The 15,726-nt window shown below is 52.1% G+C and overlaps 1 protein-coding gene across 1 annotated transcript in view; it reads left to right on the top strand.

Annotated features, from left to right (window-relative positions):
- The window catches only part of LOC131561679 (hydrocephalus-inducing protein homolog), a 30,626-nt gene extending 18,481 nt beyond the window's left edge, over positions 1-12,145 (top strand). The window contains exons 11-17 of the mRNA XM_058811058.1: positions 681-781; positions 2,028-2,091; positions 2,713-2,775; positions 5,710-5,874; positions 10,115-10,198; positions 10,292-10,429; positions 12,104-12,145. Coding sequence (XP_058667041.1) covers positions 681-781; positions 2,028-2,091; positions 2,713-2,775; positions 5,710-5,874; positions 10,115-10,198; positions 10,292-10,429; positions 12,104-12,145 — 657 coding nt within the window. The remainder of the gene's footprint in view (positions 1-680; positions 782-2,027; positions 2,092-2,712; positions 2,776-5,709; positions 5,875-10,114; positions 10,199-10,291; positions 10,430-12,103) is intronic.
- The last annotated feature ends 3,581 nt before the right edge of the window (positions 12,146-15,726 follow it).

Genomic DNA, 15,726 nt, shown 5'->3' with positions numbered 1-15,726 from the left:
CCAGCACCTGCTGGGCCACACTTTGCCCTCAGCCTCCTGCTGTAAAGCTGAACTCGTTGTGGTCGAGTCAGATTTCCTCGGCATGGATGTCTTTGTAGTCAGATGAGAAATTGGCCCCTTAATTTGAATGCAGTGTTGCATGGAGCTGTAGTCTAATGTTTTAACGTAGCTGACCTGACATAGGAAGGGGACCAGGACACCAGGTGGTTCATCACAGGTCCAGTTTATTGAAGAAAGCTTCAAACACTTATACAGCAAATAATAAGCTTATGAATATTCTGTAAGCCAAGCAATCTATTGGTTAAACTATACCATTAACTCTTCCTCATTCCTTAGGGGTTACATCTCTCTTTTCTCATGTCTCTCTCACTATTTGTTATCCTACTACAGCTAGGCCCAAGGACACGCTATCTCACAGGTGCAGGACTTGGAATTAGCCACAGTCTTGTACTTTTCCATTCTCTAGTCTCCTAAATTTCCCAACACTGACCTGTGCCCTTATAGCAAGGTGTGTTTAACAAATGTGGTATTGCCAGAAGGCTTTTGTTACTCTGAGACTGTGCTCTACACATGGAGCAGCAGAAGAATGAAGGGCAAATCCTCCCTCAGGAACTGGAGGTTATCACCCGTGGGTAATGAGCTTTTGTAAGGAAGCATTAACTGTTCTTCTCTTCCACCAGGTGACCCTGTGCTCCAACACGGTGATGGAGTTCTACCGGAGATTGCTGGTGGACCTGGAGGGTATTGGCAAGGGAGTGGCATCCCTGATCATCACAGCCAGGTACCAGCCCTTGCCTGGCCTCCCCCAGGCACTGCCTTGCCCAGGCTGTGCTGGCTGCAGCTGCCAAGGAGAAGTGCTGCTGAATGCCCTCATGTTGTGCCAGCTGGACACGAGAACAGCAGTGCTTGGGCAGAAGCCCGTGGTGAAAAGCACGTTTGCTCGCAGCCCAGCACGGTCCTGGGCCCTCTTCTAAAGGCACCAGGAATTATATCATTGATTGGCCTTGTTTTTGGTGCTTGAGGTGGAACAAATTTCCTGAGGGCCTCCTCTCCTTCAGGCTGCAAGAGGTGGAGTTGTGCTGGCTGTGAGCACGGTGCACTGGTTTGGGCCACACCAAGCAGCTGCTGAGAGTCAGGCTCTGCCTCTGTCCATGAGGGCACATGGCAGGGGAGAAGTGGCTCCCAGCAAGAGTGGGGAGGGCAAGGTGTGACAAGGGGAAAGCAGCCCTTGATGTGGCAGGTCAGCTCCAGTTTTTGTCCTTCCCTCTGCTTCCCGTTTTGAGCTTTAATGTTGTCAGAGTTGAGAGCAAAAGTCGTTGTTGCTGCAGCAGAATTCCATGCTGCTGTGCTGCTGTGGGTGTCAGTGTGATGCCCAGAGGGATGCAGCTCCCTGGTGCTGTTCCCTGTGCCAGGCAGAGCCATCCAGGCAGTGCCTGGGCTGCCACTGTGTACAGCAGGTGGAGCTGGGGCCAGGCAGTGCCTGGAGCTGTGCAGTGAAGGAGCCAGGGAGCTGCAGGGCCTGGCAGGGGCTGATCAGCCCCTCTGTGGGGCAGCTGCTGTCTCGTGCCCTCCAGGGCTGGGGCAAAGAGCTGAGTTCTCAGGCAGGGCAACAGCACAATGGCAGAGAAGGGAGTCAGTTTTACTGAGACCCTGGAGCTGTGTGTTCCTTGAGCCTTAGGGAGCACTGATCCTTGTTGGGAAGGCTTCCCCAGAGCTCGTGGGTCACTGGCACTGTTGCAGGAGTCCTTGCAAGCCTTCTTGGGTAAAGGAGGGGCTGAGGCAGCTGTGGGGCAAAGTGCTCTGCCTGGGGCGCTTGGCAGCCTCTGGGTGCTGCCTCTCAGGGTTTGCCCCTCCTTGACAAGACATGTGGGAGTGGGAAGAGGTAGAAGGCAATTTATCCCTGTAGGGCTCTTCAATGTGCATTTGACAGTGACCAATGGGTTCTGCTCCATTTCACAGTCTTTGGGGGTAGGCATTCTCCATTCTCTCAGTATCTCTGATTGTCCTGGGGTCATCTCTTTGCCCAGATGTCTCGTTCCTGAGCTCCAAGTGTCCTCCCCAGTGCTGCTGTGTGATGAGTGCCACCTGAAGGTGCCCTACGAGAGAAAGATCCTCATTAGGAATCCCAGCCACCTTCCTGGCTGCTACGGGCTTATTCCCCAGGTTTGGCATCACATCCACCTCCTCCTGTCAAATATTCCTGAGGAGATTATTAGGGGAACCAAGGGTTTGGATAAGACCTTGCTGCTTTCTATTCAGTCTTAAAGATCTGCTGAGAGCAGGATCCTACCAAACTGTAAACTTTAGGAGGCAGTTTAAGCTCCTGAAAAAACAGTTGATGCTCTAGTCCTCAGGGTGTTTTCCTGTGGGAGATCTTAGAGGGTTGTGAAAAGCTGCTGCACCCACAGACACCAGTGCCTTTGCTGGCAGCCTCCTTGCAGGATCCCCTGGGAGTGCTAACCCTACAATTCTTGCATCTTGTTTGTGCCTTTGACCTTTGTCCTGGGGAGCTTTAAAGGTGTGTGTAAGTTTCTGTTGTGGTGGATGTTAAGGAGCCTACAGTTTCTTGAGAGGTCCCTCTGAATCTGCGTTTCATTGTGTCCCTTCCAGAAGCGCAAGGAGGACTCTGCTGTGCTCTACTCCAGCCCCAAGCCCTGTGGGATTGTGCAGCCCCAGAGCACAGCAGAGATCCCAGTTGTGGTGGCAGTGCAGGCCCTGGGCACTCATCGCACCAACGTTCTCATCGGCGTGTTCGGGGATGAGAGAAACCCCCTGGTGAGGGCAAGGGGAGATGTGAGCCTGTGTGCAGCTGCTCCTGGCAGGGTGCACAGGGACAGGGATTCTGCCGGGGAAAACAGGCACAGGCTGCTGGGGAGAAGGACAGGAGGGACGGGGGCACAAACAGCTCCTGCCTTAGAGGTGGGAATCTCAGTGCCTGACACAGAATGGAGTTGGGCTCAGCTGGAATCCAGGGGGCATTTGAGGTCATTATTCTTTCAAATGCTGGTAACTTTGGAAACATCTGTTTGAAAATGTCATCTCTCTGAGCGCAAGAGAGGATGTCAGAAGTCTTCTGGGAACCTTGAGCTTTCTGTAAAAGAAAGGAAAGCTGGCATTTGAAGAGTGGTTGCAAGGACTGAAACTTCGATTAAAACATATGGAAATGGCAATGCCAAATTCCCCGGATGGCACCAAACATCTGAACCCGGGCCGTCGTGGCACTGCCTGTAAATCAGTGAACAGGAAGGAAAGGCAATGCAGGCTGTGCCAGGGAGCCTGAAGTTTGAGCAAACAGTTGCTTTTAACTATCAGGCTGCTTCCCTTAAAGAGGAGGGTTTCTCCCCACCAGAAGAACCAGTTGTTTAACCGTCAGGCTGGTCTTACCTAGAGATTTCTTGCAAAGATAAAACCTTTCGGACAGTAACTTTTAGTTTGAAAGGTTCTCTTAGCTTAATCCTTTTCAATTTGGAGGTGAACATGTAATTTTCTTTTTCCCCAAAAGCCCAGCATTTCAGCTGGAGAGTGGTAGCTGTCCCTAAAGAAATAACTTGAGCAGGGTTGAGCTGTTGAAGGTTTTTTAGGTTTCTCTGTTGTGGTTTGTTTTGGGTTTTTTAAAATCTTTCTTGCTTGCTTCCTGGAACAGAGAGCACAATTACGGAGCTCAGGACGGCTGGCAGAAATCTCCCCAAGCCCAAGGCTGGCAGAGCTTGGCAGGATCCCAGCACCACAGCCTGTGTATGTATGGATGGAAGGAAGGAAGGATGGATGGATGGGGAATGCGACCTGAGTCACCTGGGAGTGTTGTAAAATGTCAACCAACCCCCCAGCGGTGTCAGGGGAACATTCCTGATAAATCCCTGGTGGAGCTGCAGAGTTTCTGGCCTTGGGCACTGGGTGGGCTGTGCTGGCTGGGCACTGGCTGGGTCTGCCCCTCGGTGTCTCAAATCTCACCTTTTTGCTGCCTTCTCTGTCTTTTCCTCTCCCACTGTGCTTTTTGCATCCCCACCAGGTGTAAATGCCTGTCCTCTGTAATTGCTCAATGCGAGCAGTTGCAGCTGCTGCAGCACCTCAGTGCCATCCCTGGGCTGCCTTTAGAACAGACCTGCCCCAGCCTGGATTGGGAAGGGCTGGATCAAACCATTTCTCAGTCCAACGAGCCAGCACCCAGCCAGGGGCTGCATCCTGGCCAGGAGCTGCTCGTGCAGGTGTCCCTCCCTCCCTCTCTCCCACTGCAGGTCCCTGTTCATAGTTATTTATTTTCCAGAGATGAGCTCCACCCACCTAAATTCAAACCCCAGCCACCGAAGGAGAGGAGAACCAGTCTGGATTGTGCGGCAACTCGATGGAGGCACTTCAGGACTGGGCAGGAGGAGGCAGCCAGAGCCCTGAAAGAAGTGCAGGATTTTACCCACTCTTCAGGAGCAGAGGTAGATTTTCTTGTACACCGACTGCTTGCTTTGCCTCCCCAGCCTGCCAGCACCAAGTCCTGCTCATGCTGAGCTCCCTTTTTGCTGCCCTGCTGTGCTGTGCCCTGACAGTGGGCTGGGCAGCAGGGCCAGTGGCTGGACATGGGCTGAGGGGGAGGGAGAAATAGGAGAGTTTTCCTTGGAGAAGCTGGCTCAGATCCTACAGGCCTGTGCTGAGTGTGGGATTTTTTTGCCTTGTTTCCTTCCCAGTGTAAGATGAGGCTTTTCTCTGCATCATCATGGTAACACCTCCAGCTTCCCTCACAGAGCAAGCTGGGATTATGCTGATCTCCATGGACCCTCTTCCCAAGGCAGCCAGACTCCCTGTTTGCAGGGCTCTGCTTTCACCCAGAGCTGCTATTGCACTGCTGGCCCTGGAGCTGTCTGACAAAGGCAGACTTTGCAGAGGGGCTGTCTCTTCCTCCCAGCACAGAAAATGGCTTGTTTTTTGGGTGCCAGCACCAAATCCTGAGCACCCTCACCTGCCTCGAGGCTTGGAGGGATTCAGGTGCTCCCTGGACGTGGCGCACACTGCCCTGGGAGCAGAGAAGGCAAGAGGGAATCTGACTCCCTTGCCCATTGTCAGTGTGGCAAGCAGGGCTGGAGCTGCCAGTGCCACTGGGGGCCCTCAGCATTGGCCACAGAGGGGCCTCCCATCCCTGCAGGCCATCGCAAAGTGCTGCTGGAGCAGCTGCTTGTTGGAGAGGCCGTGCAGGACACGTTGCAGGGCTGCCCAAGGATGCTGTGCAGCACCTGTGGAGGGCACTGCTCCCCCTGGAACTCCTCAAGTGCTCCACAGGAAATTGTTGCAGGAGATTTTGCTGTAGCACCTTGAGAAAGAAGCATTTAAATCAGAGAGAGAGGGGAAGAGCCTCAGGAGTCAGATGAGCTGGGCTGGACTCCTTCCCTCAGCTCCAAGAGCTCTCACTCTGAGTCTCCTCCTTTTCTAAAAGCAGGAAGTTTTGAAACTTTGTAATGGCAAATTGTGCATCAGAGAGAATTTCTACTGCCAGGAGACATCCTAGTTCACTTTCATGTAATGTACTAATTAATGCATTGTGCTGTGAGTATGGGAGAAGATTTTCCCCATGGTCCCTGCACTGGTCAATGGCATGGATGCAGGATGAGGTGAGGGTGATTCTGGCAGTGTTTGGGGAATAGGCCCCTCTGGCTACAGCTCCAAGATGCTCTTCTGCATCCATTTCCATGCTCAACACCTCAATCTCTCTTGTCTTCCATCCAGGCTTTCAATATCCTGCCACTGCCAGGTGTGCTGCAGCCAGGAGAGAGCCAGCAGGTCACCTCCACCTTCTCTGGCCACCTCAACACCACCTGCAATGTCCCGGAGCTGTGCCACATGGAGGGAGGCTCCACCTCTGAGGTGCTGGTGCCCAGGGCGGCCTCACGTGTCAGCTCCTCCCTGAGCCCCCAGGAGATCAACTGTGGCTCTCAGGCCTCTCTCAGGGACAGGTGAGTCAGCCTTCCGTGGGTTCCTGCTCTGCCACGGGTTATTGTCCCTGCAGGGCTTCCCTGCTCCAAGGCCTCTGAGCTCAGAGGAGCTGCAGAGCAAAGGCCAGCAGCAACATAGGGATGGCCACTCTGAGCTCCCTGGCTGCCAAGAGAGGAAGGACCTTCTTCTGTTGAGACAGAACATCATCTTCTCTATTTGAGTGCTGAGCCCTCCTGGCTTAGCTGCTGCCTGCGGGGAGCTGGGCTCTGGGCCTGCCTTGGCACCGCATTTAGAGGTGTCTTGAAGTCCATGGTGTTGAGTGGCATCTTCTTCATCATCTGCCTTCTTCACCAGAACAGTGGGATTGTGGTATGGGCAGGCGTGGGGCACAGAGCAAACCTTGCTTTGGGTCCTGCTCCTGCCACAGATGAAGTCCTTGCACTGCTGATCTGCCAGGGTTCTCCTTATGGTGGCATAGCAGCCAGAAAAACTCCTGTGCTTTAGGCTCCCCTGCAGCTGCAGCCGTAGGCAAGCACAGGAGAAGCTCAGCTCCAGCAAGGCAGCCCAGCTCAGGACACACAGGCCAAGTGTGGAGCTGGGAGTGGAGGTGCTTAAAGCAAGCCTGTGCATCAGGACTTCTTCAGGCCAGGCTGAAGTTGGTTTCATGGGGAGGAGACGGACGAGGCTGCTTCCAGTGGTTTCCATGGCAGCCAGCACTGGTTTGCTTGGTCCCAGCTGGGTTCCAGCAGGAAATCTGCCCGACAAGAGCCTGTCTTGCAGGAGAGGAGTTCCTGCAGCCTTTGCTTTCTGACTGATAGGATTGTTCTCATGAAGGAGCAGGCTAGGAGTCGTTAAAACCGAAGATCACGGGCAGAGACTCTCTAACTAATTAAAGTTAGACAGTGGGATGTTTATTAACACCGGCGGGCGGCACCAGAGCCGTCCCTAAAAGGCGTGACCGCGCTGTCCAAGGTTCTTTGCCCTCTCTTTATTTCCCAAGATCTTACACACAATACATCTGCACAACCCCAGCACCTCCCATCCCTGCTCTGTATTCAAATGAGGTCATTGGTCCTTCACTCCTGTGCAATTCTTCCCTTGAATTGGGTTGGTGTCTCGAATTGGGTCAGTGGTCTTAGGGGATGAAGTCAGGAATGTCTTCATCAGGTCTCTGTGACCCTCTGGCACCATCCAAGGTCCCCTGCTTAGTGATTGATTGACATCAAGCCCAGGTGCTAACCATTGTTCTACTGGTTTCAAGATGTTCTTATAACAGTTCACTTCCTCCACTTCCCTCTCCTAATGGTAAACAATAGAACAATCTGCTCCAGCTTAAGCATCTCATAATCATTAACCTATGGTCTGCCTATCTAACCTACATCCTGATCAATGGGAATTGCTTCTAACCCTCAGCTGAAATCTGAACTCTTTAAAATCATGCTTCAGCTATGCCCAGGGAGAAGGGGGCTGAATGAGCTGAGTAAGAACTGTAGGAGAGCTAAGCAGATGTCAGCAATCTGTGCTCTGCTTTAAACTGGGAAGCCAAGAGACAAAGGGCGTTTCCAGGCACCAGTGCAGAGAGCTGCTGGATCAGCCTTTGGCAGGGGCTGGAGGGGTCTGGCTGTGCCTTCAGAGGGAGCTTGCACAGTCAAGACCTTATGATGGCAAAGCTCAGGTTTGGCCGGTCCTGGAGGTCCCCTTCCACCCATGCCCTCACTTGGGATGTTCCCAACCTCTGTGGGTTGAGGAGAATTCACGGAAATGGCCTCAGGGTCAAGGAATGAAGTGCAGGGCCAGCCAGGACGAGGGAGCCCAAGGTTCTGGTGGGACTCTCAGCCATATTTTCTGTTTTGTCTGCAGAAGGGAGCTGAAGGAGCCAGCTCAAAAGGTCGAGGAGGAGGCAAAAGCCTTAGAGGAGGAAGAGAGGAGGAAGGAGGAAGAGAGGCAGAAGAAGGGAAAGAAGAGTGTCTCTGTTGGCAAGCAACCTCCAATACCAGCAAAGGGGAAAACCAAGACCCGAGAGAATAAGGAAACCAAAATTCCAAAAAAAGAAACCAAAATCCCAGAGAGGAAGGAAAGCAAAGCATCAGAAGGGAAGAAAATCAAAGCATCAGAGAAGAAGGACACCAAAGCATCAGAGAGGAAGGAAACCAAGATCCCAGAGAAGAAGGAAGACAAAGACCCAAAGAAGGCGGAACCCAAAGCTCCAAAGAAGGGAGAACCCAAAGCCGTCAAGAAGGGGGGAACTGAAATCCCATAGGACTAAGCTAAGATGGAGAAGAACTCTTTATTCTTTATTCATACAACTCATTTTACACAGTTTAACAGACCTTGTGTGCACCTTTAGTTCATTCAAAGGTTTCTTATCAGTTAGTCGATTATTGGTTAATAAAATAGATTTTACTTGTGCATCAAATCTCTCTATTGTATTGTTTACCTCTTCACTGATTCTCACGGGACAAATTACTTGTTATTGCAGGTGCATTTGTTTTTCACCCTCAGAATAGAATGGTCACAAAGTCTCATTCTCAAAATAGCTTCACATGGGAACTTGTAACTGCTTAGTTGCACACAGAAGAGATGATAGGCCAGCTATTGATGTGGCTGAACAAGGCTTCATTTCAAAAGGCTTTTCTGTCGCAGACATTTTTTCACAGAAATCCTTTCTTTCAGTTTTCTGTGTCTTCTGGAAGGCTGAGGCCTCAGAGGAGAACATAAACAATTATTATCAGCTTCTGGGGAATGCAACAGGGGCACCTATTTTGATTGGTGATTGGTTCATGTTCCCATGTTTATAATTAAGGGCCAATCACAAAGTGTAAGCCAGGGGACTGAGTCCTTGGCCACAGCTTTGTTGGGATTCTTTTCTATCTCTTCCTAGCTAGCCTAGCTGCTCTGCAAACCTCTCTCCTTATTCTTTCTAGTATAACTATAATGTATTATATCTTATATTAATAAATTCAGCTTTCTGATTCAAGAAACAAGATTCACCGTCTCTCTGTCACCAGCAGCGCCCACTCAGGCGCGGTAATATCTGGTGACCCGACGTGTCAGAGCAAAAATTAATTTAATAAGACCAGAGGAGCAAAATTGCTGCACTGGGTAAAATCCTGTATGTGTGGCATTTGATGGTTGGTTGCTTTGAAGTGACCAAAGAAAGTGGATTCAAGCCAGGAGCTGAAGAACTGAAGATCCTGATTTGGACAGAGTTCACAGCCAAGGCTGACCACAACAGAACCTTCTTCTGGAAAACCATCAGGAAAGATGATGGAAAAGGGCAGCAGACCTGTGGAGCTGGCCAGAGCAAGCTGGACTCTTTTAGAAGGTACTGTGGGCTTTTCTATCCCTGATGAACCAGCCCTTCATAGCTTGTGGCTGTTCGTTTGGCAGACACATGCCTTGCCAGAAGAGATTCAGTTCTCCGCTTCAGAGGAAAAGCTTATTGCCCTCTGGAAATATTGGTGCAGAGAAGATGGTTGCTTTTTGTCAGAAACAGATATCTATGGGTTCTTTCGATGGGCAAAGCTTTTTGGGTTTTTTACTGATGTCCTGTACGCTTTAGATGTTTTCGTCTGGGAGTGCATGGACTCAATTATCCAGTGCGTCTACAGTCAGGGACGCGTGTTGCCTTCTATCTACCCAGCATTTATAAAGCTTTTCCCAGTCCTGAAGCGCAGAGCAGCTTGTTTTCAATGGATCTCTAACTGTTATGGACAAGCTCCGTTTCCACCGCCCTTGGCAGAAGACCCCATGGGTGATGACTTTGGGCTTTTCGCCCCCCCCTGCTTCGCGGCGCGGGGGGCTGAAACTTCGCGGCGCGAAGAAGTTTTTTTTACTCTTGCTCCGGAGCATGCTCAGATGGAGTGTTGTCCTCCCCCCCCTTCTCTCTTTCCGGGGGGATGGGAGTGGCCGCTCAAGCCAGCGCCGGCCTCTCAGACTCCGCCTCCTTCACACATCGGAGCGGCACCGGTCTCCGAGGCTTCCTCCACGCCCCTGCTAGAGCCGTCACTCCAGGAGGTCACGCCCGCGGTTTCACCGGCCTCCCCGCCCCCGCCAGAGCCTGTGTCGGAGAAGGCAGAAGAGAACAGCACTTTCGGCGATTGACCTGTTGCTAAGCAACAGCGATGCCCCGCCGCTTCTCCCGGCTCCGCTGCTGCCTGTTTGCGCTCCGAAGGAGACTGCGACTGCGCCTCTGCAGCAGACCCCGGAGTCAGCGGCGGGGCACGGCGCCGGCCCCGTGTCGTGCCTGCCGCTGCTTTCAGGGCTGGGGGACGCGGCGGAGGTGGGTTCTCGCGCATCCCCGCCGCTTCAAGCCGAGACAGTCCCAGAGTCAGCAGCAGAAAACGGCGCTGAACCTGCGGGACTCTCGGAGCAGCCCGCGGCTGATCCCACGATCAGCGTGATTCCCTCCTCGGCCGGCTCCTCCGTGGCCAGAGTCACTGCCGCGTTCCAGGCCAGCCCCAGCGTCATCCACAGCCCCGTGGGCCCCCACCCTGGCCCAGCGCCCCCCATGGTCAGCCCGCCAGCCCCGGGCCCGCTCCAGGAAGCGGCCCCGGAGTCTGGTCTCTCCTTCAGTGGAGCGGGGGCTGCCCGCCAGCTGACTCTTGCGGCAGTCCAGCTGCCGGCTTTCAAGCTCGGCGGTTTGGGGGGTGGTGTTTCGGTTGCTGTCCCATAGAGGCTGCCATCTCTGCCGCCCATCTTGTGCCCTAGCGGCGGGGGGGAGGGGGCTCCCGAAAGTTCTGCCTCTGGTCCCCAGCCCGGTGGGGGTGGTGACATGTTGCTGTGGGAAACAAACATTCCCAGACCCAAGATGAAGATTCTCGGGGCAGCTTCTATTTCCCTGCTGCTGGCATGCCTCAGTGGTTTAGGGGAAAGGAAGCGTCTCACTACCCGTGCTACCATTGTACTGGCAGCAGGGTTCAGGCCTGTGGATATGCAGAGCCTTCCTCATGGGTTTGGCCTGGGCCGTTGGGCTCAAAAAATTCCTGGGCTGGTCCCACTGCGTGGCCTCCTTATGTTTTTGGGGACTCTGGTTTCTCCTACCGGTCCTGGTCCCCCTTTGTGAGCCAGTTTTGGGGTTCCTGGTTCAGCATGGGCCAGGGCCCCCAGGGCCTTTCCTTGTCTGGCACTGCTCTGCTTGGCTGCTGCTCTTTTGTTTTTCAATAAAAAAAAAAAAAAAATTAAAATTAAATAAAAAAGATTGAAAACAGCGGGCAGCAGCTCTGAAGCATTGAAGGGCCAGAAAGGACATTCCACAAACTGTTTAAAAATTGTGTTATGACTGTCAATGGTTTTTTGATAACTATTGATGGGATTCCTTTTGCAGCAAGTTGTTTTCAGGACCAAAAAGGACTCTCAGATATTCCAAGGGAAACAACTTTGGCTCTTGGACTGTTCCTGAAACTCAGCTGCATGGACTCAAATTCTCTTTGCATTGTATTTTGCATTTTTCTTATATTGTGGCATTGTTCTAGTGATTTGTTAGTTATTGTATATTCTACAGGTAAAGAAATTTCCTGTTCATTCCACATCAGCATTTTTTTTATTTTATACAATTTAGAAAGGTGAGATGTCGCAGACATTTTTTCACAGAAATCCTTTATTTCAGATTTCTGTGTCTTCTTGAAGGCTGAAGCCTCAGAGGAGAACATAAACAATTATTATCAGCTGCTGGTGAATGCAACAGGGGCACCTATTTTGATTGGTGATTGGTTCATGTTCCCATGTTTATAATTAAGGGCCAATCACAAAGTGTAAGCCAGAGGACTGAGTCCTTGGCCACAGCTTTGTTGGGATTCTTTTCTATCTCTTCCTAGCTAGCCTAGCTGCTCTGCAAACCTCTCTCTATATTCTTATTAGTATAGTCATAATGTATTATATATAATATCTTAATAAATCAAGCCTTCTGATTCAAGAAACAAGATTCACCGTCTCTCTATCACCAGCAGCGCCCACTCAGGTGCGGTAATACTTTTCTTCTATCATTATTCTACCTATGACATCCCCCGGTGTGTCCTTGGACCCACATTGTCACAACTGACCCACGGTTCCATGAGGTTCCCCTGTGTCACCATGGTCACTGTCAGAGGCTGGATGAGATCAATGTCCTGAGACACTGTGGGATGAGCTGTCAATCAGTCACACAGTGGGTACAGTGCTAACGCAACCTGATTGCCTGTGTGATCAGAAATCCCACCTGGGGGAGGCTCACAAGGGCCTGGGGGCTTAAAATATAGAGCACAAGGTGAGCCCCTGGTATGGACTCTGCCCTCTCCTGGGGTTTGTGTCTCACCCACACTGGAACCCTAGGAGCTGTTAGTCATATATGTGTCTTTCTATAGAGCTTCTGTCTTTCTGTCTCTCTCTCTTTCTTCTTGTTCTAATGCTCTTTATATGGAACATTTTTGGATACCCTAACAGCTTACGTGTTTTAATGTTTCCAGGATAAATGGGCTAAGTTAATGAAGTTACTGCTATGATTAGTGTTTTATGTGTAATTTGATGTTGCGTTAAATCCTATTCCAAAGTTCTTGATTTTTTGCACTTTGCCAGTAGAATTTTGTGTCATTTTGACCTCTTACAAATATCTGGCTGGTGTTTTTCCTGTGCACCAAATTTGAGTAAAGGTGGCAGATGAATTGGTGAGTTGGCACGCAAGCCCTGAATGGAGCTCCGGGTGCGTGGAGGATCGGGGCAGTGTGAGTCGCGCACAATCCCTGCAGTAGGAGGACACGGGTCCCTAGCGGCGTTTAGGGTGCCCCGAGTACAGCGGCAGCACTGAGTAGAGCCAAGAGGGCCCCAGTGCCCAGGGTGGAACGGCGGTGCTGGGGGTTCAGGGTGCCGCCCTTCAGGTAGAAACCGTAAACCCACTGAAGGCCCCTGAGGGGATTGGGGTCACAGGGCAGGGCAGGGCTGGGCTTACAGGGCAGGGCAAGGCTGGACCTGCCCCTTCCTCCCCCACACACAAAATGTTTAGAGCCAACAATCTCCTCCAGTCTGTCAAAACAGGCAGTGTTGGAGGTGAAATCCCAATTGTGGCCATGGGCACCTGGCTGAGAAGGACAGTTCTTTTCCATGGGAAGGAAAGCACAGAGCCTCAAGGTTTGGAAGGCAAGTGAGAGCCTCAGCAGGCCAAGGCCAGCTAGATTGTCAGTAATTGCAGAGTTTGGATTTAGGGAATTTTGGAGGTGGAAACCCAATCTCAGCCATGGGCACCTGGAGAAGCAGGACAGTTCTTTCCTTAGGAAGGAGAGCATGGAGCCTTTCCCAATGTTTTGGGGACGGATGAGAGGTGACCCTTGTGAAACCACTGCCAGACAGACTTGTCCTGGCAATATTCCTATTGGAAGAATCCCTGGATATAAGGACCTTTGGAGGTGAAATCCCAATTCTGGCCATGGGTGCCTAGAGCAGGAGGACGGTTCTTTTCCATTGGGAAGGAAAGCACAGAGCCTCAGTGTTTCAGCAGCAGATGAGAAGTGACACTCAACATGCAAAGGTCAGTTGGACCAGTCAGGCAGTCTATGGGAGGCCAAAGCAGCCAGACTTGTTTTGTGTTCCCTTGGTTTTGTGGGGCTCCATATTGTCACAATGGTTCCTTGGATCCATGGGGCCCCGCAGTGTCAGAATGGTGACTTGATTCCATGGGTTCCAGCAGTGTCACAATGGCCCCTTGATTACAAGAAGACCTGCAGTGTCACAAAGGCCTCTTGGTTTCACGAGGCCCCACAATATCACAATGGTCCTCCCAGGATCACAATGGTCTCACTGATTCCATGAGGCCTCACAGCGTCACAATGGTCTCTGCGTTTCCATGAGTCCCCTGAGTGTCACAATGGTCTCTGTGTTTCCATGGTGCCCCTCAGTGTCACCATGGCCCCTTGGTTCCATAACACCCCAAAGTGTCCGAATGGTCTCCATGGTTCCATGCAGACCCACGCTGTCACAATGGCCCCTTGTTTTGATGAGGCCTCTCAGTGTCACAATGATCCCTACATTCCATGGAGCCACACAGCGTCAGTACAGTCCCCATGGATCCATGAGGCCCAGCAACGTCACAGTGCTCTCCATGATTCCATGAGGCCCCACAGTGTCACAATGGTCCCTTGTTGTCACAGGGTCCCACAGTGTCACAATGGTCTCTTGGTCTCACAGGGCCCCACAGGGTCACAATGGTCCCTTGGTTCCATGCCCGGTGCTGCTGCATTCCCCCCTCCCCTTCTCAGGCCGCCCTGCCAGCTGAGAAATGCTCCCTGGGCAACAAATGCTCGCCTTGGCCAACAGCCCCTGGGCTCAGCTCCTCTGCAGCTCATCACAAACACTGTCTGCTCCAGGCACTGCTGCTGCCCAACCAGCTCCTGGTTCCTATAGGAGCAGCCCTGGGACCTGTTTGTGTTCCCTGAGCGGCACAACATCCCTGTTCTCACCCTGCCAAAGAAAGCTGCTGATGCCAAGTGCGGCCAGGATGAACCATTGCTGGGACTGAAGCCCCTCTCTTGGGGCCCTGCAAACAGCGCTCCAAAAGGAGCCCTTGGAGCTCTCCTGGGCCAGCCACTCCCTCTGAGTGGGGCCTCTCCCAGCCGGGAACTCTCCCGTTTGCTGCACTCGGGGATCCTGAACAACAACAGAGCCTGGGCCGATCCCCCCACTCCTCCAGGGTCAACCCTTCACCCGCTGGGGAGATGCCAAAGGACCCACAGTGAGCATTTCCTGCCCTCAGGGGAATTGCTCACAGGTGCCTTGCACTGACTCTTTGTGTCTGTGTGCACACAGGAGTGCCTGTGCTGGGGAAATGTGGCAGAAATGCTGCACTCTGAGGGGCTTGAGTGCCTTGGATAGCTGAGTCAGTCAGGCCTGTAGGGAAGGTTAAATCACAAGGCCTAAGTGAAGTTAAATGCTGCTGAGAGGTTTTCTTTTGCTAAGCAGTTACCTTTAGTATAAGTTTTATGTTAAGTTCAATATTGTTAAGTGTTATTCCTCTGTTAAATTGTGAAGTCATAGGTTTAAGTTAGGTTACATGCTGTCATACTCTGCTCTTTTGCTAAACTGTGAGGTTGAAAGTATCAGTTAAGGTTAATGTATAAGTAAAGTCCTGTTAAGTTTGAGCTCTGTTAAGCTTTCAGACCATGTTCCTTTTATCCTTGCCCTTGCTGTCCTTGTGTCACTCACACATGCACACACAGGGACAGTTCCAGGTTAATTTCTGGTTTTATTGCCTGGATTCTGTTTGGTTTTGTAGTTGCTTTGTTTCCTTGGTGTGCCTGAAGTGTCCAGTCAGGAGCAGAGTGACTCTTGCCAAGGAACTTTGTGCTGCTGTCCCTTAATATTAAATCTGGTTTTGGCTGATCCCTTGCCGGGGGTTTTTCAGCGCTCTCAAGGCCTCGTTTGTAACAGGGTGAAGGAGCCCTGGCCCAGGCTCTGGCCCTGGGGGACATGGGGACGCTGCCGGGGAGTCCCTGTCCCCCTGTCCCACCCCCAGGGCCCCGTCCCCGTGTCAGGCTCTGGGGTCGATCCCGTGGAACATCCTCTGGGGGAGGCTGCGGGGCCGGGGGACCCGGGGGGACAGGGGACCCCGCTGTGCACGAGCAGGGTTGGACTGCTCTGGGGGGAACTGTGAGGGGGGCCGGGGCAGAGTGACCTCACACAGCACCTGTGATGTCACATTGCCCCTGTGATGTCACACAGCTCCTGAGATGTCACACAGCCCCTGTGATGTCATGCTGCCCCCATGATGTCACACAGCCCCTGTGATGTCACACTGACCCTGTGATATCACACTGACCCTGTGATATCACAGAGCCAACTCTGTGT

This window comes from Ammospiza caudacuta, chromosome 10 (assembly GCF_027887145.1).
Source record: "Ammospiza caudacuta isolate bAmmCau1 chromosome 10, bAmmCau1.pri, whole genome shotgun sequence".
Classification (NCBI taxonomy): Eukaryota; Metazoa; Chordata; class Aves; order Passeriformes; family Passerellidae; genus Ammospiza; species Ammospiza caudacuta.
The sequence above is the reverse complement of the archived record's forward strand: the minus strand, read 5'-3'. Positions and strand labels throughout refer to the sequence as shown.